The 26,898-nt window shown below is 55.8% G+C and overlaps 2 protein-coding genes across 3 annotated transcripts; both read left to right on the top strand.

Annotated features, from left to right (window-relative positions):
• On the top strand, window positions 1-26,898 carry BMP8B (bone morphogenetic protein 8b). 2 transcript variants are annotated; one of them, XM_073233685.1, is made up of 7 exons: window positions 1-682; window positions 11,495-11,684; window positions 12,083-12,231; window positions 19,882-20,076; window positions 20,869-20,948; window positions 21,478-21,588; window positions 23,458-26,898. In XM_073233685.1, the coding sequence occupies exons 1-7, from the start codon at window positions 355-357 to the stop codon at window positions 23,605-23,607; spliced, it is 1,203 nt and encodes a 400-aa protein (XP_073089786.1). In that variant the 5' UTR covers window positions 1-354; the 3' UTR covers window positions 23,608-26,898. The 2 variants fall into 2 exon arrangements, with proteins under 2 accessions (XP_073089786.1, XP_073089785.1); XM_073233684.1 differs by having other exon boundaries at window positions 20,788-20,948.
• Window positions 14,666-16,683, top strand: OXCT2 (3-oxoacid CoA-transferase 2). Its single transcript, XM_037021365.2, is given in 7 exon segments — window positions 14,666-14,674; window positions 14,879-14,960; window positions 14,963-15,067; window positions 15,070-15,246; window positions 15,249-15,318; window positions 15,320-15,381; window positions 15,384-16,683. Coding segments are annotated over 7 exon segments (876 nt in total). The 3' UTR covers window positions 15,755-16,683.

Here is a 26,898-nt window from a genome sequence, read left to right as displayed (position 1 = left end):
GCGGCACACCGCACAGACGGCTGGTCTGCAGAGGATGCGCCCGCGGGAGGTCCCGCCGCCCTGCCGCTGAGCGGGTCTCGGCAGCAGTGGGGCCGACGGCACGGCCACGACGCAAAGCGTAGCCGGCAGCCCCAGGCCCCCGGGTTGCCCCTGCCGTGCGGCGGCGACGACCGCGTGCTCACCGCGCAGAGCTGCGGCAAGTGCCCGCGGGGGGCGCTCCCAGCGACAGCGTTGCGGTCGCGGCCGACGCCCGCCCCGTCCCGCGACCCGAGTCGGACCGGCCGCTCGCCGTCTGGCGTCTCGGGCCGCGGAGCGAATGCGCGCCCGGTGAGCGCCGGCCCGGTGCCGCCCGCGATGGCCGCGTGTCCCGGCCGGCTCTGGCTGCTGGGCCTGGCGCTGTGCGCGCTGAGCGGCGGCGGCCCCGGCCCGCGCCCCCCGCCCGGCTGCCCGCAGCGCCGCCTGGGCCCGCGCGAGCGGCGCGACATGCAGCGCGAGATCCTGGCGGTGCTCGGGCTGCCCGGGCGGCCCCGGCCCCGCGCGCCCCCCGACGCCGCCCGGCTGCCCGCGTCCGCGCCGCTCTTCATGCTGGACCTCTACCACGCCATGGCCGGCGACGAGGACGGCGGGGCCCCCGCGCGGAGCCTGGGCCGCGCCGACCTGGTCATGAGCTTCGTCAACATGGGTGAGTGCGGTCACCGGGATGGGCGGTGACCCCGCGGTGGCCGGGCGGCCTTCACGCTGAGCGGCCCCCGGGGGCCTGACTGCCAGCTGCGGGGAGTGCACACAACCTGGGCCAGTGTGAGCGCCCTGCCGTGGGCTGGGGGTCCCCCTGTGGTGGACACGGACTCACGGGAGTGGGGACTGCCAGGGTCAGGGCGGTGAGGTCTAAGGCGTGCGGGGTCGATGATGTGGGAGCTGCAGGCCGATGCAGGAATGTGAGTCCCAGGGGCGCACATTCACCGAGCCCCCCACAACCACGAGCAGGACCCAGGGTGGACTTAGGCAGTGCCAGGAGACAGTCTGGATGAGTAACCGGCTGTGATGCAGTCACCATGATAAGGGCAGTGCCGAGTAGAGGGACAAAGTGCAGTGCGGAAAACCCTGCTCACATCATCACGGCGCTGGGAGGACAGCCCAGAGGTCTTGAGTTCAGTTCCAGCAGCTGCTCCCTGGGCGGGAGCCCTGGGGCCTGAAGATGGAGTCTGGCTGTCAGGGGACTGTGTGGAGAAGTCTCAGCTCAGTGGGGCAGTCTGTGGATGGTCCCTGGGCCAGAACTGGGGACTCGGCTTGGCATGCAGTGAGCACCCAGGCCTGTGGGCAGCTGGGGCCTTGACTGATCTCCCAGGCCCAGGCCAGCTTTTCCTCTCTGCAGAGTTTACTCCAGATTATGGAGCCATTTACCCTTAAGGTTCTCAAAGACGTCTTTTCCATTACTAGACTCTCTTTATTCTACAGTCGTGAATATTTGTCCCACATCCAGGTTTCCTCCTGTCTGTGGCCAGTGGGGAGCAGGGTCTGGGCTGGGGCAGAAACCAGACTGGACCTGGGAACTCAGGGACTACAGCTCAGTGGGAGGTGGGAGAGCTGTGGGCTGGAGGGCAGGAGAGGACCCCAGCCAAGGCCCGCAGCCTCCCTTCCCCTTCAGCGTCGCTCTGAAGCCTCCCTCAGCCTGGTGTCGGCCCTGATGTTCACCTCCACCTCCCATGAGGACAGCAAGGCTCAGAGAGGCGACGTCACGCCCAGGATAGCACAGCTTCTGCGTGGCCCAGCCAGGACAGGCCCAGGTTGCTTGGTGGCACATCCAGGTGACATTCCTGCCATCAGAAGGGTAAGCTTTCTGGGTGGAGAGAGCATTCGAGGAGTGTAGGCAGAGGAACCCAGGAGACAGCAGCGCAGGTATTGCGGGGTGCTCAGCCATTTGCTTCCTAAACCAGGGCAGGAGGAGGGGCCAGCGAAAGAGGTCTCTGTCCCCCACAGACCAGAGCTGAGCAGTGAGCAGGAGGCAGCTGTCACCCTTTGGTATCACCCACTGCCGGGAACGGGACTGGGTCAGTGCTTCTGGATGCCGCCTTGCTGGCTGGAGGGCAGGGGTGGGAACAAGGAGACTGTATGTGGAACTGAGGCTGCAGCTCTGGCCTCAGGACAGGCTGCCCCAGGGCTCAGGACCAGAAGAGCTGTAGCTGCAGTCGCCCCCAGCACGCCCCCAGGGGAGCCAGCCATTAGGGCGAGTCACAGCCCTCCCATGTGCTGCTTCCCTGGCATCCCCTGGGTCAAGGCGAGCATGGCCTTGGGGAGCTCCTGCTGTGAATCAAGCAGCGCCCTTAGCTCAGGAGGATCTGGTTGACTTCTGCCTCTGCTGTGTGATCTTGGGCAAGTCCCTCACCCTCTCTGAGCCTCAGGACCCTCCTTGTAAAATAGGAGTGGCAGGGCTTGATGCATCCTCAGGTTGTAATTAGTTGATAGAAGAGCAGGAGCAAAGTCAGCCCCCTTTCTGTAAGATGAGCCTGCGCCTGGTCACTGCTGACCCAAGTCCCTCCCAGCTGATGCCCAGCCTTAGTGCCGATGTGAGGGGAACATCCCCATGTATCTTACACACATGTGAAAGCCAGAGACAGATTTTAACAGCCATCTAAAGATGTTTCTACCTATTTTTAGGTCAAAACTAGCATTTGAAGTTCCATAGCCTTATAATTCCTCATTTCATCCATGTAGCAACATGTGAAGCTGTTTTACCCCTTTTCATGAGCTCAGAGAAGGTAAGTGGCCAGCCCAGGGCCACACAGCATGTCCATAACATCAGGCAGGCTGTGGATTCCAAATCCCGGCTTCTTCCCACACCATGCTTCCTTAAGATCTAAGTTCTCAGATGCTGTGGGATAACAAGCAGATCCTTGTTCAGGGGAAGGCCAGTCTGTGGGCGGGCCCAGCCAGCTGTCAGAGGGCCTGTTTTATTCTGATGTACTAATTGCACTGGTAGGACTCCTCCAGCCAGGGTAGTTTCAGCTGGTAATTACTAGGCAGTGTGTGGGGATTAGACACCTACCAGGATTCTTCCCTTGTTTGGAGCCCCAGGCCCTTGAACCGCCAGGTGGCTAATGGCAGAGTGGCTGTGGGGTCAGCACCCACGCCCAGGCTCCACACCTGTTGCTCCAACCCCACCTCTTATTGGCCTCGTGGCTCATGAGAAGCCAGACCTGGTGCCTCCAGGCCCCTGACGGTCAGTGGCAGCCCGGAGGACCCAGATGTCCCACAGGCCCTCAGTCAGGGCCCTGTGTCTGAGCAGCATTAGGAGCCCATCCTGAGGACTGTGCGTGTCAGGAGGCCAGGGCTGTGGTCAGAGCCGGGGGCCCTGCCTGGCCTGTCTGTCGATCTTAGCCACAGACTCTGGGCCCCTCATGGCCCAGGCACAGTGGTGGGGAATGATGCCCACGGGGAGCAGACAGAGCCTTTGCCTGGCGCTGCCTGTGCTCAGGGAGAGGAGAGCCCTGAGCTGGGCGGCAACCCCCAGGTTCTTGTACCGCCTGGACCGCCATTGATCCCTCCACCTCCAAGGCCCGTCCCTTCCCTTCTCTGGGCCTCTGCTTTCCCGTCCAGTCTGTAGAGATGGTGTCGAAAACGAGGGCCTCCCAGCCCTGCCCCCGAGGCTCCATGTGTGGGAGGTGCCTTCTCACAGCACCTCCGCCCCCTCGTCCCCAGAGCAGGGGTGCCTGGCTGGAGCCGGAGCCCCTCAGGCCGGCCCAGGCCCGCCTCGGGGGGAAAGGATGAAGGAAGGGCCAGCTCTGCAGGTTCCTCCCAAATCCTTCTCCACCCATGTCAGTGGAGTGGCAGGTGCCATGTGCCAGACTGAGAAATTGAGGCAGAAATAGCAGCACAGGCAGATGTCCCACCAAAAGTAAATGGAGCCATCTCCACTTTTGACCCAGATTATTTGATTCCCATGCTCTCAGGAGGCTGAGGACGGGGGTGTTGATGACCTGAGGCTGTTGGATTTGGGAACAGGGGGGCTGAGTGGGGCTGAGGGACCTGGTCCGAGTCCCGCTCAGCCCCGGGACCTCCCAGCCACGTGAACACTGTGTCTCCGTGAGGATTCTTTCATTTTTTTCATTAATTCACTCAGCAAAGAGTCATGTGGTGTCTGTTCTGTGCCAGACATGGTTCTTGCCACTGGGACAGGACAGGGAAGGAAACACCCGCTCTCATGGAGCTAGCCGCCTAGTGGGAGAGACAAATGGTGTGTACGTAAGGCACGGAGATGATGGTCAAGTGGCCCGGACAGGGACACCCACACCTGGAAAGCAGAAGGGGTTGGACGGTGGGAGGGCAGGCAGGACAGGGGTGGAGGGTTCTGACCTGGGACTCAGAATTTGCACCTTGACTCCACCACCTCCTCGCAGTGTGGCCCGAACTTTCCTGTCCACCTCTTGGAGCTCTGTTTCCTCCTCTGTGAAATGGAGCCCCTGTGCCACCCACCCTGTGGGACTGTTCAGGCATTTGTGGCACCCAGTGATGACCATATGCCCAAACATCCACTGTTAAAGGATTCCTCCTATCTAGTTCATTAGCATATCCATCACTTCACATATTTATCTGTGTGTGTGTGTGTGTACGTTTAAGTTCTATTCTCTTAGCAAATTTCAGTTATGTAATAGAATATTATCAAAAATAGTCATCTTGTTTTATATGAGACCATTTATTCCAGAAGGATGAGAAAACACTGAAGAGATGGAGTAGGGCATCAGTCATCTGGGATCCACAGGGCCCACCGTCCTAGTGGCCAGACAGGATGTGGAGAAAAGGGACCTACCTTCAACTCTTGGGAAGAGAAAGCCTCTTGGAAACCATCAACAAAATGAAAAGGCAACCTATGGAATGAGAGAAAATATTTGCCAACTATGTATCTGATAAGGGGCTAATCTCCAAAATATATAAAGAGCTCCCATAACTCAATAGCAAAAAAAAAATCTGACTGATTTAAAATTGGCAGAGGAGCTGAATAGACATTTTCCCAAAGAAGATACACAAATGGCCAAAACACATCTGAAAAGGTGCTCAGCATCACTAACCATCAGGGAAATACAAATCAAAACCACAGCAAGATATCACCTTATACCTCTTAAAATGGCTATCATCAAAAAGACAAGCATTGGTAAGGACATGGAGAAAAGGGAACCCTTGTCCACTGTTGGTGGGAGTGTAGATTGATGCAGCCACTATGGAAATCATTATGGAGGTTCCTCAAAAAGTTGAAAACAAGGCTACCGTATTATCTGGCAATCCCACTTCTGGATATAAATATATCCAAAGCAAATGAAAACAGGATATTGGTGAGATACTTGGTACTCCCATGTTCACTGCAGCATTATTCACAACAGCCAAGATATGGAAACAACCTCAGTGTCCATCTACTGTGAATAGATAAGTAATATGTGTTATATATTCACAATGGAATATTATTCAGCCACGAGGAAGAAGGAAGATCTGCCATTTGCAGCAACATAGATGGATCCCGAGGGCCTTATGCTAAGTGAAATAAGCTAGAGAAAGACAAATACTGCATGGTATCACTTACAAGTGGAATCTAAAAGAAACAAACTCATAGAAACAGAAAGTAGAAAAGTGGCTGCCAGGGGCAGGGGTTGGGTATGGGGTGTGGGTAGGGGAAATAGGAAAAGGTTGGTAAAAGGGTACAGACTTTCAGCTATAAGATGAATAAGGTCTGAGGATGTAGTGTATAACATATGGGAGACTGTCAACTGGCAGCACATCGAATTTCAATCCTAGGTCTGCCACTCAAGAGCTGTGAGATGTCGAACAGGTTACTTAAAAGTGTCTGCTTCTCAGTTTCCTCACCTTTAAAATTGGGGTAATAATGCCTGTATTATAGTGCAACTAAATAGGGTAAGTCATTAGAAACTTAGCAAGTGCCTGGCACTGTTTCATAAATTGCAGCCAGTATTATGAGGGGAGGGCGTGCTGTGTTATCCACCCTCTCACCCCAGTCATTTACACAGGGACCTGCAGCTGAGTGGTAAAGAGCACAGTTCCTGGATCAGGCTGCCATTCCACGACTGCTATTTGTAGTGGATGCTATGGTGCTGCTAGGATATTCTCTTCAGGATTCAGCCAGACCTGGTCAGTGGGGCAGAGGCAGGGCCAGGCCTCCACGTCTTTGTGGAGACCAACAAGGGGTGCTGCATCTCCCTGGGCCCTCCCCTGGGATCCCGGGCTCCACAGTGCCCTGCCTGGAGGGAGGTGGCCTCAGAGGCCTTCTTAAGGAAACTGCTGGCAGAAGAACCTTGCTGACAGGTGACCCTATACCAATTTTGCCCCCCAGGGGAAGTCTAGGGCCGCTCATTTATGTGGGCTGCAAGTCTGAAAGTCCACGTGGAGGGCCTAGACTGGCAAGTGACCCCTGGCACTCCCCTGCCCCTCCTGAGCCTCAGTTTTCCCACTCAGGAAGGGTTGCCCTGCAGGCCCTTCCACCTCTAACTGAAGACTGGGCCCACCCACCGGCTGATGGGGGCCCTACAAGGCTGAGGCATGGGGGGTGGTGGTATGCCCAGACCTCCTCCTCGTAGGAACCTGTCCCCACAGGAGAGGCTGTGTCACCATGGCCACATCTTCCTGTAAAACTCCCACAGTTCAGTGCTTTCCCTAGGCTTGAACTGGGGAGTCACATTCTTTTTGCTCAATGTCCTCGGGCCTATTTTGGGTCCTGGCAGGCCTGATGTGGTGGAGTGTGTGGGTGTCCCTTTTAATTTGGGGACTAAAGCCGTCTGAGGCCTGAACGGTAATTATGAGGGCAGAGTCATTTATGGGAACAGCTCTTGAAAAAAGTCAGTAATGAGAAGTGACCAAAAATACCTCAGAAATGAAGCCTGGGGCCCCTCTCAGCAGCTCTGAGATTTCTGGGTGGGAGGAAGCCCTCGGGATGTGGGACCGATGGGTGATCAATTCTGCGGCTCCTCTGTCTGGGCCGTGGAGACCAGGTTTCGTTTCCAGTCTGAAGTGGGCCTTGTTAGGCCTTGTTAAGCGCAGGACTGGCCAGACAGGCCCAGCCTGTCCGCCTCCAGGGCCCTGGGGGAGCCTGCCCTCCACCTCAGGGGTGGGGCCGTGAACGGGGACAAGTCCCACAAGTGAAAACGTGGGTGTCTTCTGATGCAGTCACACTGTGCTATGGACGCCACTCAGAGCAGCAGGATGTCCCAGCCTACGGATGCTGGAGGCTGAGCCACTGTCCTGGGGACCAGGAGCCCTTGGGAAGAAGGGCCCGGAATCCCCTTTAGCCCCAGAGCACAAGGGGCTCCAGGAGTGGACCACTGAGAGCCTCCCTTTTCTGCCCCACATTGCTCGGTCCCTGCCCTCAAGCTGCTCACCGTCCAGCGGGAGGTGAACCAGGGATGGGGGCCCCTGGCAGAGGGGAAAGGGGGAGGCCGGCAGGCTGACCTGTGTGAGGTCAGGGAGGACAGGGGCCTCTACAGGCGGACTGAGGAAGGAGCCTTTGGACAAGGTGGGATGGGGACAACCCAGGAGAGAACGGCGGCTTCGAGGGGACTCCGGGGGAGGGCGTTTGCGGCCAGAGGCCAGGAGCTTGAGGACGGGCTGGGCCAGTACAGGGCCCTGGGAGGCAGAGCTGAGGCTGGGAGGGGTGTGAGGGCAGCAAGGATCGTCGGACAGTCAGATTTATTCTCTTCTCAGCCACTCTGGGCCAGAGGAAGAGGGTGTCTTTTGAAGGGTGTCTTACTTTTTGGTCAGAAACCAGAGAGACTCAGGTTAGCCGGGTGATTCTAAGCTTTGTCCAGGGCACAAAAATAGCTGAAGCCTTTGCTGGTGGGCTGGTGGCCACAGGGTGTGGCACCTGGAGATCTAGACTGTGAGTAGTGGGTGCAGGGCCTCAGATGTGGAAAGACAACGTAGGTGGCAGCCGTGGTCAGTGGTCACCCCCCCGCCTGCAGTGGCCCTTTCCCCAACATGGGTTCTGGACCTTCTTTTATCAGAGGCTGGAGGAGAAGACCAAGGTCTCTTTAGCACATGTTGGTGACTCATGATTGTTTATTGTTCCGGAAGCCACATTAAGGTGATTCAGAAAGCAAATCCATTTGCTGCTACCCCAGACAGATCCTGGTTCAGTGTTTGAACATTTTTGGCAGCTTTTATTATTCTGTGGGAAGTGAACATTTAGAAGTCCCTAGCAAACCAGGTGTAGCTTTGTTCCCCCGTGTCTGACGAATAGCTTTGTATCTTTTCATATTTTTGCCATGGATCTTTGGGATCATTGTGTCAAAAGGAAAATTCATATATAATTTTGCCAGGGTATTGAGTATGGATATTGACACATTCCTTTCTGCAACATTCCTACCAGCAATGGGTGAGAATATTCCCGTCTGCTCCTACCTATTCCTTTCTCAAAGGCCGTTCTGAGCACCCTGTGAAAAGCACCCCCTCCCCTTTCCCATTACTCTTAAGCCCATAACTCTGTATATTTCACTTAAAATAGAAATGACATCTCTTATTTCACTGTTTCTTTGGTTTATATCTGTCTGCCTTTAGACTGGACACCCCGTGAGTGTAGAGATGTGACCTACCTGTCTCGCTCACTGCTTTATTCCCAGTGCTCAGAACACCCTTACATACAGTAAGAACTTGATAATTTGTTTGTGAATTGAACTTGATAAATTAATGAATAAACAAATGAGCAAATGAATACACATATTTAGAAAAAAGTCATTCAAAACTCCCCCCCACTCTGCCCCATGGCCGTGGGATTTCTGACATGCTGTCCTGAGGGTATCATGTCTTGGCACAAAGTTGGGAGACTGCAGGACAGGCTCACCCAAACTCCTGTTGAATGGCCACCCCTCCTAGTCCATTGCCTGACCCTTTACAAAGCCCCCTTGTGGCCCTATGACTAAAGCTGGGCAGCATCCTTGTTCCCAGTGTACAGAGGAGGAGATGAGACCAGGAGAGGAAGTACATACCTAGTTGGTACAAGATCAGGCCTGTGGAGATGGCCTGGACTACTGGCCAGAGCTCTCCAGGCTACCTTAAGCTGCCTCTTTGGCTAAAGCAGTCTTGGTCTGGACAGTTAAGAAGAGGGAAGTAGAGGTACCAGAAAATGCTTTCTAAGAACACCAGCTTTTGGAAAATATCTCTCATAACTCATCACAACAGCCACTGAAAAAGCTGCAAATCTAAAGGCGGCCTCTCCCCACCCTCCCCACTGACAGTCAGATAAGGGAGTTACTCTCTTGCCAATTTTTGGTTAAAATCATTTTCCTAAAAATGTCCCATCTTCCAGTGCTTGCCTGGAACTGCCAGGATGGACAGTCTCCTAGCCTGGAACTACTTAAAACACAGCACAGAAATTTGGAACTGCGGTCAGATCAGCTGAACAAGCCTCTCGAGCTAGCAGGTGGGCCCCAGGTCATCAAGGGCAGGAGGCCACAGAGCAGGGGATGTTTACACATTGTTTGCTTACCCCCAGTGCGACATGAAATCAGTGTCAGGTCTGCAGGCAGAGATCCCAGGGAGCCCCCAGACCCAGCTGTCTGCCCCGCTGTGCCTGGGGCAGCAACACACTTAATGAAGCTTTGAGAGGAGTCAGGCCAAGGGAGTAACTGAGACCCCCTTCCTCACTCGGTGTTGCACCCTGTGACAGCCAACAGCCTTTACCCAGTTCATCCTGAAGATCTGAGGTGGTCTGAGTGGCCCTGAATCCACGGAAATTGTCACCAAAGCCATGTGTGTGTGTGTGTCTGTGTGTGTGTGTGTGTGTGTGTGTGTGTAGGGAGGAGGAGCCCCTGTGTAATGCTCATGGCAAGCATCACTTGGTGAAGGTCCAGCACCCTGCCCTCCATGCCCTCTGCCCATGCGGGAGGACCCGGGTCCCACCCGGGTCACGCTGCCTCTGAAACAGCCTGGCTGTCGAGTGGGCACTTCCTGCATGTCCAGATCCTGCTGGAGGATGGATGTTCTGTGTCCTCTCCTCCCGGATCCGGGGATGAAAAGCCCATCTTCTGCCTAAATGTGTGTCCACTGTCCCCGCCCAGCACAGCTGCTGGCCTGCCCATCACTGGACCAGGTCCCCACTGCAAGGACAGGAAGCGCTCCCCACATCCGCCTCCGCCACCAGCCTGGGGACTTATGATCACTGAGCCGGAGAGCCAGAGAGAGAGAATCTTTAAAAAGACTCACAGACATGTCATTAAAATCTCAGTGTTGGGTTTTGGGCAAGGTGCTGGGCGGCTCCCGCACCCGCTTCCCGGAAACACAGATTTGTTTGAAAGTGACAGGAGGCCAAAGTGAGACAGCCCTAAATGCAACGTCCTGGGCCTTTCTATGCAGCTGGGTAATGTGGGGTTCATGCCACACCCGCCACCTCCTCCCCAGACTGTTATACCAGGCCCGCCACACAGCTGGCTTCGGACCCCCAGCCTGGGCTTCACCCTTTCCTCCCCGCGGATCTCCAGCTCCACCCCAAACCACATCACTCCCCTGCTGCCAGAACCCTGACCCCCACCAGCCATAGGTGCAGCCCACCCTCCTAGGACAGAAGCCCAGCCCTCTGCATCCAGGCCACAGCCCTCACACTCCTGACCCATACGTCCAATCTGGGGATGCCCTCTCACCCCACACCTGTGTGTGTGTGAGGTCCCCTCTGCCTAGAATGCCCTCCCCTGCCACCTTCTCCAGCTGCCAAGACTCTGTCCCATCCGCCAAGGCTGGTTTAGGTGTCATGTCCTCCAGGAAGCCTCTCAGATCCCACCATGCCTTGAGACCCTCCAACTTCCGCAGCACCTGAACGGGCCTCCCCAGGTGCTGTCACTCCCACCTTGCTTCTTCTTGCTCCTTTCCTTGTCCCCCACCCTCCTTCCTCCTTCACCTTGTTCCAAAGGGATCTGCCGCCCTTTGCCCTTTGCAGTGTTCTGTGCATGCCGTCCATTCCTCAGCTCACGCGGGTCCCTTCCTTCCCAGTGTCCTAATCCCTTGACCTCGTGGCAAATTCACAGTCACCCCTCTGGCTGCAGCTCCAGTGTCAGTGCAGGCTCCCCCCACCTCCCATCCACGCACCTGGGTGACCCTGGAATTGCCCCATCCCACGGCCATGCACTCACATTTGTCCCTGCCCCCCTGTGGCCTTTCCTGCCTTGGTCTGATGTCCTTCTCCCTAGGGAAGGGATCTGTCCTCTGCATCAACTGGGGTCCCAGAGCCAGCAGGGGTCTGAGTGGGGCAGGCTGGGGTTAGGGCTTGGAGGCCAGAAATGGAAGCTCCCATCCTGGCACCTGCCATATGCTGGGCTCTGTGCTGGGCACTTCACTGCACGGCCTGGCCACTCCCTCTCTCACCTGGAGGCGGAGCCTGGGAGCAGCCTGTTTGCAGAGGAGAGTGCGGGCACCACCGAGGCTGCCCAGGCCCCACTCCCACCTGGCTCTGCTCACCCCGAAGCCTGCGCCTGGAACCACGAGTGACTGTCACCCCTGCTTTGTCTTGCAGTGGAGCATAACCGAGCCCTGGGCCACCAGGAGCTCCACTGGAAGGAGTTCCGCTTTGACCTGACCCAGATCCCAGTGGGGGAGGAGGTCACAGCCGCCGAGTTCCGGATTTACAAGCTGCCCAGCACCCACCCGCTCAACAGGACCCTCCACATCAGCATGTTCGAGGTGGTCAGGGAGCAGTCCAACAGGTGCCTGCTCCTCACCCTGCCCCTGGTCAGGCCTCCCTCAGTGTGTCTGGCTCAGGCCTGGGTGGACATTTCCCAGAGGACAGAAGGGGAGCTTCCTGGGGAGCATGAGTCCCCTGGCACCACGGAGAAAGGCCCAGCCTCAGTCCCGTTGTCCAGCCCCCTCCCAGCTATCCTAGGGGTGGGACCTTGGACAGGTCACTGAGCTCCAGAGCCTCAGCTTCCCCTCTGCACACGGTACAGTAACACCTTCCTATGTCAGATACAGTGACATGCTGCACATAAGGCGCCCAGGCCAAAGCCAGGCATGGCAGACGCCCACTAACGGTCCCCCGGGAGGGCCCTGGGCACACAAAGGCGGCTGTGCCGGCCCTCGGTTAATTGTTCTTTCATGTCCACAGGGAGTCTGACTTGTTCTTTTTGGATCTTCAGACGCTCCGAGCTGAGGACGAGGGCTGGCTGGTGTTGGACGTGACAGCAGCCAGTGACCACTGGTCGTTGAACCCTAACAAGGACCTGGGACTCCGCCTCTACGTGGAAACAGAGGATGGTAAGGCTCAGGGGTCTGGCAGTGAACCTTCTCCGGGGGGCTCCTCCAAGGCTGGCCACTGGGGGGATGATCCCCTCCCCACCTGGGAGGCCTGTGGGTGAAGGGGGTAAGATTCCCTGAGTGCAGGACAGCCAGGGGCCCCCTGCCTGTGGGCATTTCCCTCTGCTCCTCTGCAAAACCAACATTTGTTTTGCTAAGAGGGTCTGAGTCATTCACGGTTTCCCTCCCCAGTCCGGTGGTTCGTTCACTCTGGGAGCAGCCTCTACAGTGGAAGCGTCAGGGCTGGGCTCTGCGGGAGGGATGTGGTTGCACCCTCAGGGCTGATCAGAGAGGCCTGGGTATGATCCCAGCTCTGCAGCTTCCTAACTCGGTGACCTTGGCAGGTTACTGACCTTCCCTGGCTTCAGGGTTCTCACCTGTAGAGGAAAGATTCACGCATTCATTCATTCACAGGTGTGTGCAGGAGCCTCCTTCATCCCAGGTGGTGGGGATAGAAAGGCTGAAGGTGGGCACAAGTTTGGTGTGTTTGAGCTTTGGCCAGGAGCCATCATGGCTGCAGCAAAGAAGGCCAGGGAGGAGAGGAGGTGGACAGGTGGGCAGGGGGTTTCTGAGTTCAGTAAACCAGGCAATGTGTTGGTTTTCTAGGGAAGCTTATTGTATTTAACAGCAACAGAGGATGACAGGGTCTCATCCAGCTTTTTAAAAAGAACCCTTGGAGACCTGCCTGTCCAGGAGGTGCAGCGTCTCTCCCCGCTCCGTGTGGGCCACTCTTGGTGACTGGCTTCCCAAAGTACGGTATGGACGGGGTGGGAAGTAGCTTTACAGCAGAGAAACCTGCGCAGCACCGCCTAGGCCAGGTGATCAGGGCCCACGTGATTAAGTCCTGTGGGTCCCCAGTGCCCTTGGTGAGATGGGGTGGGGAGGGCACTCCATCAGTGCGGTCTTCCTACAAAATCCACAACCCCGGTCTTTCCCTGAGAAAAACATCAGACACACCCAAACTGAAGAACATTCTACAGAATATCTTCTGAGTGGTCAAGGTCATCTAAACCAAGGAAACTCTGTGAAATTATAACAGCCCCGAGGTACCTTAGGAGTTGTAATGACTAAATGCCATTTGGACCCTGGATGGGATCCTGGAAGAGAAAGAGACCACTGGGCAAAACTGATGAAATCCAAATAAATCCAGGTGTTACTTAATAATAAGATACAAGTTTTGGTTCGTTCCTTGTGGCAAATGGACCATAGGACCTTAAGTGTAACATTTCCCAGGGGATCTGGGTCTGGGTATATGGGAACTCTGTACAATATTTTCAGTTTTTCTGTAAATCTCAACTATTTTTTAGAAAGCTTTACTTATTGTATATATAAAAGAAAGACCCCCTGACCTCGGGGGGAGAGTGGACTGTGGGGGCCATGCTTGAAGTCCCGAGAGGCGGTGAGAGCCCCGCGGTGTCCAGCCAAGAGCTGTGAGTGGCTGGTGGGGAGCCGGCAGAAATGGAGCCCTGTGGTGGAGGAACCAAGGACAATGTGGGTGAGCCAGTGGGTTTGCTAACGGTTCTTTTCCCCCTGAGTTGGGGGAAAAGACGGACGGGCTTGAGGTGGGAGATGAAGAGTTGTCCTTTCGGCAGCAATCTGAGAGCTCGGCTAGGCGTCCATATGGAAACGCATCCGGGACAGCTGGAGACACACGTGGGAACCAGCGACGTTAGTGGGTGTCCCGCCATGGCACTGGAGCGGGTCCCTGGGAAAGGGAGGTAGCACTGCAGACGGAAGGGGACCTGCAGGGCCGAGCATTCCCCGAGTGAATCCTCCCGGCTCCCTCCAGTCCGGGGCCTGGTCCCGCCGTCTTCCGTCCGTCCTGTCGGGCCGGGAGGCCCGGGCCCCTCGCAGCGCCGAGACCGAGGCCCGTGACGGGGCACCCGCGGGCCGGTGCGCTCCCGCCCGGCGCCCTCCCTGCTCTGTGACGCGCCCTGGCGCCTGCCGCGGCGACAGGCCCGGAGCCGGGAGCGGGAGCGGGAACGGACGAGGCGGAGCTCCGGCTGCCGGCGGCGGCGCTCGGGCGCTTTCTCCCTGCCGCCGCTCGGGGCCGCGCCGGCCGAGGCATGTGCGGCGTGGCCAGCAGCGCTCGGGCAGCGCCAGGTCCTACAGCGACCCCGGTGGAGGCCGTGAGGACGCCTCCGACGGCGCGGAGGCCGTGGTCGGGGCGCCGGGCTCCGCGGATCCCCGAGAGCCTGACAGGGGCGTTCGCGGGGCAGACCCCGCTGTGTGAGCCCAGGGCTCGGCGGGCGGCCTGGACCTGGAGCCGACGCCCCGCGGCACCCTGGCCGAGCACATCTGCGCAGGCGGAGCCGGTGACCGCCTTCTGCACCCCGAGGCCTAGGGACCCTGGTCCGGGAAGGGGCGCGCCCGTCAGGCCCTACGAGGACGGCACATGGCCATCGTGAGTCAGCGCTGGAGATCGGCTGGAGGCCGACCTGCGCGGCACCTCACCTTCAGGCGAAGCCCCGGAATTTCAGCGCGCCTGTGTGCAAGGCTGCAGAAACCCCGTGGTGGCTGCAGAAACCCCGTGGTGGCGGCTGCAGGAATCATGGGTGTGGGCTTGTTTGCTCCGGAAAACATCCACGCTCTTATGTAGACCCACTAGTACAGGGGGAAATATGAGGAAAGAATGGAGTGCTTAACTCTCTGGAAAGAGGGAGGTGGACAAGCCAAGCCTGCAGGTGATAAGGGTCATGCCTCACCCAACGGGCAGCCCTTGAATTTGAGGATGGCATGTATGCCCATTTGGGCATCAGAATCCCTCTTCTGGCCAGCAACTACATCAGCCCAAATGTAATGTTCATCTTCACAGTGAAAATGGGATCCTGGGCTTGGGTCCATTCCCATTAAAAGATAAGGTGGATGCAGATCTCATCAATGCAGGCAAGCAGAGAGTCAGCGTTCTTCCTAATGGCTGTTTTGTCTCCAGTGATGATTTATTCAACATGATTCGAGGGGGAGGCATGCACCTGACCTGCTTGGAGCCATACGGGTTTCCAAATATGTACACCTGGCCGACTGGATGATACACAAGAGAAGGTGAAAGGTATGGTGTGTGGGTGATGGTGTCTGGCACCAAGACCAGGGTCGTGGTCACCATGGAGCACCGCATCGAGGCCGCCAACCCCCAATTCTGGATAAATGCATGATGCCACTGGTGGAATTGGTGCGCAACAGCATCACCACTGAGGAGGCCGTGTTTGACATGCACAGGAAGCAAGGACTGACCATGGAGGACATCGAAAGGAGCACTGGGTGTGGCCTCACCATCTCCCCTGATCCAGACCCGTGCAGCAGATCACAGCCGGACTCGGGGAGTAAACCTTGCTCACAGAGGGTGTGCTCATTTCAACCTCACAGGATTTCATCCATACGAAGTCGGAATCACATTTATATATTTCACGAGCAGTCTGCTCAGTTTCTTCTGGCATCTCAGACATGCTACCATTGGAGAGACCTTGTCCTCTCAGGAGAGACATGAGTGAAAAACCAAAGGAAAACCTGGACATCGGTCTTGTACATGCTGTGCGTACTGAGAACAGTCTGCCATCACTGAGGATGCTGGATGCCCCCTCTGGCTGTTATTTCCAGTAAATTCTGTGCAGCTTGAGACGATCCCGTTGGAGGGATTTCAGTGAAGTGCCTTCCTCAGGAATCATGAAACATAGGGAAAAATGATGAGAGAGGGAATGACTCTGCCCAGACCCTCCCCCATTTTACAAGGACCATGAAAAACAGTCAAACGTAAATGTGAATTTGTGATTGGAGAAATGCTGTGCAAATGAAATGTTTTTCCCTTTGACCATTCTGACTTTCTCTTCTGCGACTGTTCATTTTGTTGCTAAATCCTGTTTACCTGTAGCTACGCCTCCCCCTGCCCCCACGAATCTCCTCCTCATAGCTAAATAGGTGTCTCTAGAAGGAAAGCAGGATGGTCTAGGTGGGCCAGGGAACTGCTAAGAGGAGCAGCTGGAAGGAGAGAGACTGTGCTGCTACTCCACCAGGAAGTTCGCTGCTGGACTGTAAATAACAGTCCATCCGCATATGGCCAAGGTTGTGGCTTATGATAGGAGTTCTAGAAACCTAGCCAACGGACTGAGGTGGGTTTCCTCGTCTTCATTTATGGTGTTCCTGTGTCATCCAGAGCAGACACTTACACCCTTCCTCTCTGTTAGGGAGCCCCAAACCAGCCTCTCACTAATACTTCATTAAAATCCAAAGGGTTGTGAGGTATTTGATCCTAAATTAGTCTCATAGACGAAAAAGAAAGTGTGCGTGTGTGTGTGTGTGTGCGTGCACGCGTGTCACTGGGGCCTGCCCCAGGAGGAAGGGCTCGATCCTGAAACAGAGAGACGGGAGAGGGTGCTTGCTGAGGGGACAGCCTTGTGGTGTAGGGGGAGCGGCCAGGGACCATGACCAGGTTGGGGGTGGAATGGATGTTGAGGAGTCGACAGAGGGCCTCCTTTTGGATGGAGGTGGACTAAAGGACCTGATCTGCCCTGGGCTTTGGGAGTTTTCCAGCAGCAGCGTGGAGCAGACTGAGGCTCCCAGGGGCTGTGGTTAGAGGGCCGTTAAGACAGTAACAGAAGGAAAAGGGTTGAGTCCTCGTTCATGAGGGAGTAACCTATGGGACAAAGAAGACCTGGGCCACAGCTGGGATTCCCTCCTAGTGTTTCAACCCAGCCTACTGATTGTCCTTCAGCGTGGCCCTAAGGTCATGTCCGTGGCTGCAGGCTGAGGTGGGACAGGGGTGCAGGGAAGGGTCAGGTGGCAGCCGGAGCAGAAGCCTTGGGGGAGATGGGAACATCCTGGTCTGGCACAGTCGGGAGAGGGTATGACCGCCTGCCCCGGGACAGGAGAGGGCAGGTGAGCTGCCACGACATGTGGGCCCTGATGGGGTAGGGCAGACTCGGAGAAGTGGGGTGAGGTCTCATGGGGCCCCCTGGCCCACAGGCACAGCCTCCTCCATGGGGGGCTAAGGAGGAGGCCACCATGTGGCCACACCTGGAGGCAGGGCTGCCCACCCCCTCACTGCCAAAGGTACGGTTTGCCGTCACACACCTCAAGGCCAGGTCTAGGGGCAGGGACCCCAGGCCTCAGTGGCTCCTTATGCTCCCAGCTCTGCTGGAACTGGCGTCAGGGACCCCTGCTCAAGGAAGGGTGGGACAAAAAGCAGAACCTGTCAGGGTTCTGGGCTCTGGCAGGAGGCCCGGGGGCTCCTTCCCAGGTGTTAGTCCCCTGTCGTCTCCCTCTGCCCCCAGCCAAGCCAGGCCTCTGCACAGTCTGCATGGGGACGGTAGGAACGTCTTGGCCCTGTTGTGCTCCCTCTGGGGCCTTGAGGAGTTGCTGTGTCTCTGGGCCTTAGTTGTGCTTCTGTAAAATGAGAACCTTGGGTTAGCTGCTTCCAAGGATCCTCAGTCAGGTCACCTGGCCTGTGAGGCCTTCCAAACAGCTTCCTAGTGCCCAACCCCAGCCTTGCTCTGTGGAGCTCTTTGGCGACTTGCCGGTAAAGATCTACTTTGTTACTCCCTCTGCACAAAGGGCAGCCCAATAAGATCCTTGATCAGAAAATTGCACAAGCAGGCTGGGGGCACTGACTGGTCTCCCTGGCCCCTCAGTGGACAGAGCTCTCCAGGGAACAGGGACAGGGCAGCTGCACACCCAGGCCTAGAAGGCCGTCCCCATGTGTCAGCTGCACTCCGGTGCCATCTGACAGCCGCCCACCCACTGCCATCCCCTCCAGTGCCTCCCCTGGTGGCCTCACTGGCCTTGTCCCTCTGCTCCCAGGGCTTGTGTGCGCCTTACAGCTCCGCGTCCTCCTGGTTCCGCAGCATCTTCACAGTTCCACTGTGAACTCGTGACTGACTCGCCATGACCCAAACTCTTCCAAATGGCTTCTGTTGGGGCATCAGCCCCTGCAGCTAACAGCCTTCAGGGCAGGATCATTCCTCAGTGGAGCCTCTAATGGGCCCAGCGTGTTCATGTGCGGCAGGTGATGTCATAGGTCAAAGGTTAGTCTCCGCATTGATTAGATGTTCAGTCAACTATGGCCCATGGAAATGGGTCTAAAGCACAGCTGTTTTAAGGGCTGAACTTTGAGCAGGACTGTGGGTGGGGCAGGCAACGCCCTTGACATTTAGCGTATGACAGAGAATCATATTAGACCTGCTAATGGAACAACCATGTGTTGACATACGTGTAATCTGTATACTGTATATTTAAATGTGCATAGTGTGTTCCTATATATACAGACATGTGTGTGCATGTATGTAAGTGTGCTTGTATCTATGTAGCAACATTGAGGTGAAATGTGCATGGACATGGAACAATTGGCACGAAATTTTCAGAAGCATGAAACTGAGTCAGTAATCATTCCTGTTGTTTAAGAAAATTCCATAGGAAAGAAAATGAAGAGGGTCTGTTCATTCTCATCTTTGTAATGAAAGCCAGGAAATAACAGAAATGCCTAAATATAAGCTAATATCTCAATATGATGGTCATTTACTAAAGGGAATTTTATACATTTGAAATGTTCGTTGAGACTTTAACAATGGTGAAAATGTTTATGTGGGAAGGTTGGAAAAAATACAGACTGCTTTGTGATGCTCACAATTGTGTAAAACCGAAATTGACATTTGAAAATGCCCCAGAAAAATGAAAATGACATGTGGAGTAGGGGAGGGGGCTTTCTCAAAAGCTTCTTTACAGCTATTATATTGCTTTGACAATTGAAACTCAAGCAGTCGTTTGGAAACAGAGCGATACAGGGAGATAGTTTTGGTGGTGGAGTCGACGTTTCCAGGGACAATTAGTGCACTTTTCACGACATCTTTGGTGATTAAGCGGGTCGGGGCAATGTCTCACTTGTACGGGCTGCACTGTTCCTAGGCTGAGGCCCCAGTCTTCTCCCTGCCTGCGGCCTTTTCTTTCTTTTTTAAACCGCAAACCTGGAGGTTAAGGCCTTAACTGGACAAGAGCATGTGCTCCGGAATTAGACCTCAGTGGGCTGAGCCCTGGCTCTGGGGCTTTGCTCAGACGTCTCCACCCCGCTGAGCCTGGTGTCCCGACTGTGGGCATCAGGGACAGTCAGCACCCTGCCCTTGGCCAGCACTCAGCAGGGCAAGCGCTCCCTGAGTCCTGGCAGCTGCTGGGTGTCATACATCCCACAGTGACATCCTCAGAAGTATGGACAGAAGCTCAAACCCAGGCCTCGGTGGGAATGCTGGTTCTGAGAGTCCCTGTAGTGTGACTCTGATTTTCAGTGAAGAATGAGGTAGAGTTACAGTAAAGACAAATGGAGTCATCACTGCAAAATGACTTTGCAACCTGTAAAATGCCTCCCAAGCAGCAGTGTTCCCGGTGATCACTAAGAGTGACCCTGGGGGGCACCAGGCCCTCCTCCCCACCATCTCCCTCACACCTGCCTGTTGGGACCACAGTAGGACCTGGGCTCTGGGCTCCGGAGGACACCCAGGACAGTGGGGCCCCTCCAGCCCTTACCCGCCATGCTTCTGGGCCTGCCGAGAGCCCGGCAGAGAGGGCCCTGCAGTGTCCACGTGCAGGGCCTCCACCCGCGGGTGACTGCTGTCTCTCCTTCCTCTGTCTCAGGGCGCAGCGTGGACCCTGGCCTGGCTGGTCTGCTGGGGCGACAGGCACCGGGCTCCAAACAGCCTTTCATGGTCACCTTTTTCAGGGCGGGCCCCAGCCCCATGCGAGCCCCTCGGGCGGCGAGGCCCCTGAAGAGGAGGCCACCGAAGAAAACCAATGAGCTGCTGCACCCACACAAACTCCCTGGGATCTTTGGTGAGGCCTGGGGCTGGGGCTGAGGCGGGCTTTTGGTGAGAACCAGGTGGTGGCCTCACAAGCCTTTGGGGTCTCAGTAGGGCTCAAGTCGATGGTCCCCCCCCACCCCGCCACCTTCCTGACACAAGCCCCGAGAGGACCGGCCCCGCACTCCCCCTCTCAGGCCCCTGAGCGTCTGTCCCCTCCGTCCCTGCCCCCAGAAGTCCCCGCTCTGTCCTCCCCTGGCCCACCAGGCCTTCCCTCAGAAGACCTGTCAGAACAGGTGCCCTTCCTCCGGGCAGCGTCCCCCCTGCAGCCCTCGGTTCTTCCCTGGGGAGCCCTGCAGAGTCCACGCTTCCTTACGGGAGGGTCTCCACCTGAGGCTGAGCCCCTCGGGATCGGGGATGGGCCCGACCCAACCAGCGGCCTCCTTCCCTTCACGGGGTGTCACAGGAACCTGGGGAGAGGGGGCAGCAGGAGAGGTGTCCCTGCAGTAAGGGAGGAGGAGCCACTGCTGGCGAGGTTTCCCTGGACTGTGACTGGGGCCTTGGGAGGCCCACAGATGAAAGTCAGAGCCATCTGGGCTGAACGTGGGGTTACTCCGTGGCCCTCGGGAGCCCTCAAAGGTTCTCGAGCTGGGTCACGGCACCAGCAGAGCTCCCAGATGGGCTTTGTGAGACCAGATAGTGTTGTTTCTCGTCACTCATTTTATTCAACAAATGTGCCCATCAGGGTGGCCCTTGCCCAGGAGCTCCCCACGGGAGCTGCACAGAGCAGGAGCCCCAGAAAAGACTTTGCATGTGTCCCCTGCAGATGATGTCCACGGCTCTGATGGCCGGCATGTGTGCCGTCGGCACGAGCTCTATGTCAGCTTCCAGGACCTCGGCTGGCTGGTAATTTCTGACTTTCTTTCTTTCTTAAATGACAATCTGCACCTGACCATCCTAAGTGTGTCTCCAGGAGGAGGGAGAAGTATGGGTGATTTTCATTTCTTTGTGTATTTCCTTCTGTGTTTTCCCTGTTTACTGAAGAGAGAATATGCTACTTTTATAGCGAGAAGGGTTTTTTTGGTAACAAACATGAAAATGGAGACCCTGAATCCTCAGCCATAACATGTTAGAGCTGCAACAGGGAAACTGAGGACGGCCGGCGCCCTTGCACTTGTCGTCCTGTGCACTGTGGGAGCCGAGGGCAGTGGGAGCAGTCAGGGGAGGACAACACCCAGGGTGACAGCCTGGGCGGGGGACAGAGCGGGGCTGGGCCCTGTGCTGAGCAGCTCGGTGTGGGTGCCAGGCCTCTGCGGGGAGGCTGCTGAGCCCTGAGGCTGAGGAGGCAAGGACAGCCCTGGTCCCGTGCCAGGTGCTGCACCTGGGGGCTCGAGGGGCACCGGGCTGGGACTCCCCTTCTCCCCTTCTCCTGCAGGACTGGGTCATCGCCCCCCAGGGCTACTCGGCCTATTACTGTGATGGGGAGTGCTCCTTCCCGCTGGACTCCTGCATGAATGCCACCAACCACGCCATTCTGCAGTCCCTGGTCAGTACCTGCCCCTCTGTGGGGCCCTGGGGGAGTCGCTCCTGCAGCAGCAGGGCCAGGATGTGCATTTCCCACCCCCTTGCCTTTGCACTTGCTGTTCCCTCTACTGGGAGGGCCTCCTGGTGGCCCTGGGCCCGCCCCTCACACTCACCCTGCTCCTCACCTCTGTGGTCCTTCTCTGCCACGGACCATCCAGGCTCACCTTCCAGGCCTGCAGGCCTGCTGTGAGGGTTGCATGGCTCCCGCGGGTCCTGACTATCTGCTGGACTGTTCCCCAGCTCTTCCCTCCCTCCCCTCCAAGGCTGTAAGACTGGGACGATCTTGGGACACTTCTGTGCCCCCCATCCTGGCAGGGCTGGCACAAGGCACGTATCCAGTAAGTTTGTGTTGGAAATGAGAAAGAACAGTACCATCATACCCACTGGCCAGAGAAATGAGTCTCAGGGGTGGGGCCTACGCACAACATGCATCCAGTGAGCAACAGGGCCTCTGCCTTGGTCTCCCAGTGGCTCAGAATGAAGCGAATGGAATGTGCAGCACATAACTCCACAAGCCAATCTGTTTGGTGCCAGATGGAATAAAAGCCTGCTGCTTTTTGTCACTCATCTGGTGGAGCTGTGGTCTAGGGCAGTCACAGAATGGCAGCACCCCCATGGTGCCAGCTTCTCTCCAGTGTCCCAACTCAGCAGAGGCCCTCTGGTTTCCAGCCCTTAGAGCCCCATGGCTGGTGCAGATGGGCAGCGTCGCCTGGTTTCTTTCACATGGGCCTGACTGCCACGCCAGCCACAGAGGTGGGACATTGGGAGCAGCGGCACCGACCTCCCAGTCGGGCTGGCCATCCCCTGGGAGGCCACTGGGCCCCAGGGTAGCCCAGTGCCTGGCTGCCAGTCCTCCCAGCAGGCTGGCTCAGAGATGGGGCTTCTGGGACAGGCTGGGCAGTGGGTATGTGGGCCACGCTTCCAGTTGGGCTCCCAGTCAGGCAGCTGCATCCTGGTCCTGCTTCATGGCCTCAATGAGGGTTAAGAGGCTTTATGGCCCCAGTAGGTGGATGGAAGCAAGTCCCCTTTCCTCTCCTGCCTCCTGATGACAGCTCAGGGCCGCCTCCAGGGCCGTCCGCCTGGGGCCCTGGCTTGGAGTCCAGCAGAAACGCCATTGATCCTGCCAAGCCTCAGGAGAAATATTTTTAGGGAGGCTGGAAATAGCCTCGTCCATCAGGCTGGTTACGGTGGGTGAAGCCGTCTGGGAGGAAGGGAGCAGGCCCACTGCCCCGGGTCCTAGTTCTGCCACCCTGCCAGGAAGCTGGGTGACTCTGGGCGCGTCACATGGCCTCTGTGCCCTCGGCCTTCGTCTGTACGTGCCTTAGAGGTCGTTAGAGGGGTGAAAAGTGCTTTGGGTATTAACAGTGTTGAACACCCTGGGGTGAACCTAGAATTCCAGGCTCTATCCAGGTGTTCAGGAACATCCACCGGCTCACAGAGGCAGACAGACCATAAACAGCTAATGCGGACAAGACACGATCAGGGACGTTACAGATGGGCAGGGACCCCAGAGGGCTAGTGCTGCAGGCGTCAGGCACAGGGGCTGGGCTCCAGGCGCGCTGTGTGCTGGGGACCAGCAGGTTCACGGGCCTACAGGGGCGGGGGTTGTGTGGCAGGGAGCAGGCAGGCGTCCAGGATGTGGCCTGAGGCAGAGGGTCAGGGAAGGGGTGCAGGAGGGTGGGCCGGGGCAGACTGACTTAGCTCTGCCCTGCTGCAGGCCAGGAACGGAGCAAGGGAGGGCCAGCAGTTGTGACCCCAGGGCCGGGCCAGGAGGGTCCTGGGAGAAGGGCGCTGAGCTCATACCTCTGCCTACCGTCCCCTCCCTGGCCAGGTGCACCTGATGAAGCCAGACGCAGTCCCCAAGGCGTGCTGTGCACCCACCAAGCTGAGCGCCACCTCCGTGCTGTACTATGACAGCAGCAACAACGTCATCCTGCGCAAGCACCGCAACATGGTGGTCAGGGCCTGCGGCTGCCACTGAGCCACCCTGGGCCACTGCAGTGCTGCGCCCGCACCCGCCCCCTCTGGAGGCTGGAAACCCTCAAACCCAGCCCAACCTCAGGCAGGCTGGGCTCAGAAATCAACACCGTCCATGCTACTCTGCCCTTCCAGCCAGGGCTGGATCCTCTCCAGATCCCTTTACCCCTTCGCTGTGGTTTGCAGCAGACTTCCGGTCTCCGGTCCTGGGGGCCTGAGTCATCAAGCAGGATGCTGCCCCAGCCCCCTTTCCCAGAGATACATGCTGACCGGCTCTTTGGGGTTTGCACAAGTCGTGTGTGAGGACCCGTCCATACCTATTGCTGGGCCAGGCTGTGGGCAGATATGGGATGGCCCAGGGCCCAAGACAGCCACTTCAGGCTCTTTACCATTCACTACAGGGTTCAGGTATGTGGAGACAGGGTCCAGTGCACCTCAGGTTGCCTGCCTCTCCCATGTGCAAAATGGGGCATTTCTGTGAAAGAACATGGACTGGCACTCAGTGTTGCATATTTGTGTATCTAAGTCATCAAACTGCTGGCCATAGGTAGGCATGTGGGTCAAGGAGGAGGAGCCAATCATGATTTAGTCTAAGGCCAATGGCATTTATCTTCCCATCTTATTGTTTTGATCTTCCTCTGCTGTCTGAAGGCATTTAGCCTTAGTAGAAACAAAAAATCTCTGGGGTTTCACTGACTCACCTGTCAGCATGTTGAACCATCAGCTCAGCTCTGTGGAAAAGCTATTTTTTTACTGAGCCAAGCATGGTGGATGCACTGGGTGGCCCAAGATGACTGTCTAGCAGAGGATACAATTTCTCTTTCCCTTCTGCATGGCAGGTATCAATATCAATCTTGCTATTTTTTTCTTCCAAATTTGAATTTCAAAATGATTAGCACAGAACTTAAGGTTGCAACTGTCAACCGATCAAAGTTGGTATGTGAAGTGAAGACTGCCATCTTCTGCCATGCTGTTTTCACTGTTTCACCCAGAGCAGTGCATCTGTGACAGTGGGCAGATTGTGACCAGGTACTGAGCAAGGGCAGGAGCTTGTTGGCATCTGCTTATGTCCAGTTGTCAAAAACAGGCTGGTCACCAAAATCTGCATAACCCAGGAGCCTTGTCCTATTTCTCAGGGCCTATGAGCCAAAGAAAAGGCCCCTGTCCCAGCAGAGTGACAGGCAGTAATTAGGCTGACCTGGGTGGGGGCTCCCGGAAACCACTGTTCTCCTTGGAGTAGCCACCACCGGTAGCTGGAGTGTTTATTTGATTTCTGACTTGCCAACCCTCTAATTTACCTGCTGAGACAGACAGATTCCAGCTGCCTGAACCCTGAAATACTGTCATTAAAAGCAGATGCTGGTCCAGCCTCAATTCACAGGCACAGCCCAGCTGAGGTGGAGCAATATGTGCCTGAGGAGGGGTCCCAGGAGAACAGGTCTGGCAGCAGTGGGCAGGGGGAGAGGCTGGGGCCTCACTGTGGGACAGCAGACCCTCCACCTGGACCAGGGAGTGAGTGCAGAAGATACCTTCCCCACATACAGAGGGTGGGCACTGACTGTCTGGAAGGTGGCAGGTTCCCCATCAGTATAGGGATCTAAGCTCTGGCCTAGGAGACCTAACTTATAAGTGGCTTCCTCCTCTGGACTGTATTTTTTCATCTGTAACATGAAGGTATTGGACTTTCTGATCTCCAAAGGGCCTTCTACCAGAGAAAGTATCTGCAAGCCCTTCTCACACTGAGCCCAGATGCAGCCTTAACTCTGAACTTGAGCTCAGGTGGCTGTCATGAATCAGAGTTGACACATAACATGGAACCTATCTGCTATTCTAGTACTGATCTAACAGTTCTCTCTTTGAGCATCAAGAATCATCTTTGGGCAATTATAAATTTAAAATTAGCCAATTATCTTGACAATTAATTTTTTACTCTACCTAGTATTCTGAGTGCCCAGTCAACAGCCTGGCATAATTAGGGGTGCACCAGGAATGTTCAAGTCCCCACAAGTTAAAGATATGGAGTATACCTTACCTATCAGTCAAGCTGTGGTCAGTAGGAATGACTAGGAGTTGCAATTGTTTTTCATGCAGGACGATGGCAAACATCACTGCCTGCCTACCCATGTCAGACTTCCAGCAAATTCTGCCATCCATCCAACTACTAAATGAAATCAAATAGAAAACTAGCCCTGAGCAGTGCAACACTTGTGGATAGACATAAAGGCCACGCACTTTATTCCATCAGTTACACGTTTGCTGAGGCAGGCGTGGTGGCTGCTGTGGGTGACCAGGCCACAGATACACAGCACAGATGCCACCATTTCCCTTTCCCAGGGCATGGCTTGTTTATCTGGTTGCACCAGACTAGAAAGATAAATGAGGGTGGTCAGGTCAGACCCATTGGCAGCGATGAGACAGGAAGGGAGAACACATGGGAAAAGAAGCTAAGAAGTAACGCACAGCAGTCTGAGCAACACTGGCCTGGAGACCACGTCATCATGTTAGTGTTCACTGTCTTCTGAGGTAGGGAAGTAAAACATTTTCAGGTTCTGAAAAAATCCTTAAGAAACAGGAAAACAGGCAGCATAGCAAGAGTACATATTTTTGGAGCCAAATGGATTTGAATTGTGTTTCTCCTTCCTCTGTAGAGCAGGATATTGGTTCTTTCCTTCCAAGCTATAAAGACCAGTTATGTACACAAACACTTCAGACAGGGTCTGGCAGCCTAACAGCTGGTGCATTGGTATTACTGCAAATAAATTTGCCAATTTTGAGCACAGCACTAAACCTCCTCCCAAAATGTATTCTGCGGGTGGTGGTGTATTTATCTCAGAGCAGTGCTTTTTAAAAAATCTACATACTGTAATCCTTTGGGGACAAGACTTGTATTCATTCTCACCTGATTTAAAGGCCTGAGGCAAGTGCTTGGTTATGGCCAGGGCTGTGAACCTTTATCTTGTGTTGCCAGAGACACAGGGATCCCACCAGCCTGCTGAGGGTGCCCAGTACCCACCAGGTGACTCTTGGCAATGTGAATGGAGGATTATCCATCCCAGCATTTACTACTTATGGGAAGGCTCTAATGCAAGCATGTGGCCCACTTTTTATGAAATGTGTTTTTCATTTATTACAAAAATAAAGCAATTTTGGAGGAAAATCTGGAAAATTAAAACATAATTGATATCAGCACAGTCCTATGGCACAGATGAACACACTATAAATATTTTGGTAATTATTTCTCAGCTTTTTTCTTAGGATATAAGTACAGAGTTTTACTATTACAAATATTTTACAA

This window comes from Manis javanica, chromosome 4 (assembly GCF_040802235.1).
Source record: "Manis javanica isolate MJ-LG chromosome 4, MJ_LKY, whole genome shotgun sequence".
In the NCBI taxonomy this organism is placed as follows: domain Eukaryota; kingdom Metazoa; phylum Chordata; class Mammalia; order Pholidota; family Manidae; genus Manis; species Manis javanica.
The sequence above is the reverse complement of the archived record's forward strand: the minus strand, read 5'-3'. Positions and strand labels throughout refer to the sequence as shown.

Excerpts from the sequence above, each read along its gene's own strand:
- BMP8B (XM_073233684.1), top strand. The coding sequence starts at position 355 with ATGGCCGCGTGTCCCGGCCGGCTCTGGCTGCTGGGCCTGGCGCTGTGC. Across the intron at positions 12,232-19,881 it reads CTACGTGGAAACAGAGGATG|GGCGCAGCGTGGACCCTGGC; the intron begins GTAAGGCTCAGG and ends CCTCTGTCTCAG. Across the intron at positions 20,077-20,787 it reads CAAACTCCCTGGGATCTTTG|GGTGGCCCTTGCCCAGGAGC; the intron begins GTGAGGCCTGGG and ends TGTGCCCATCAG.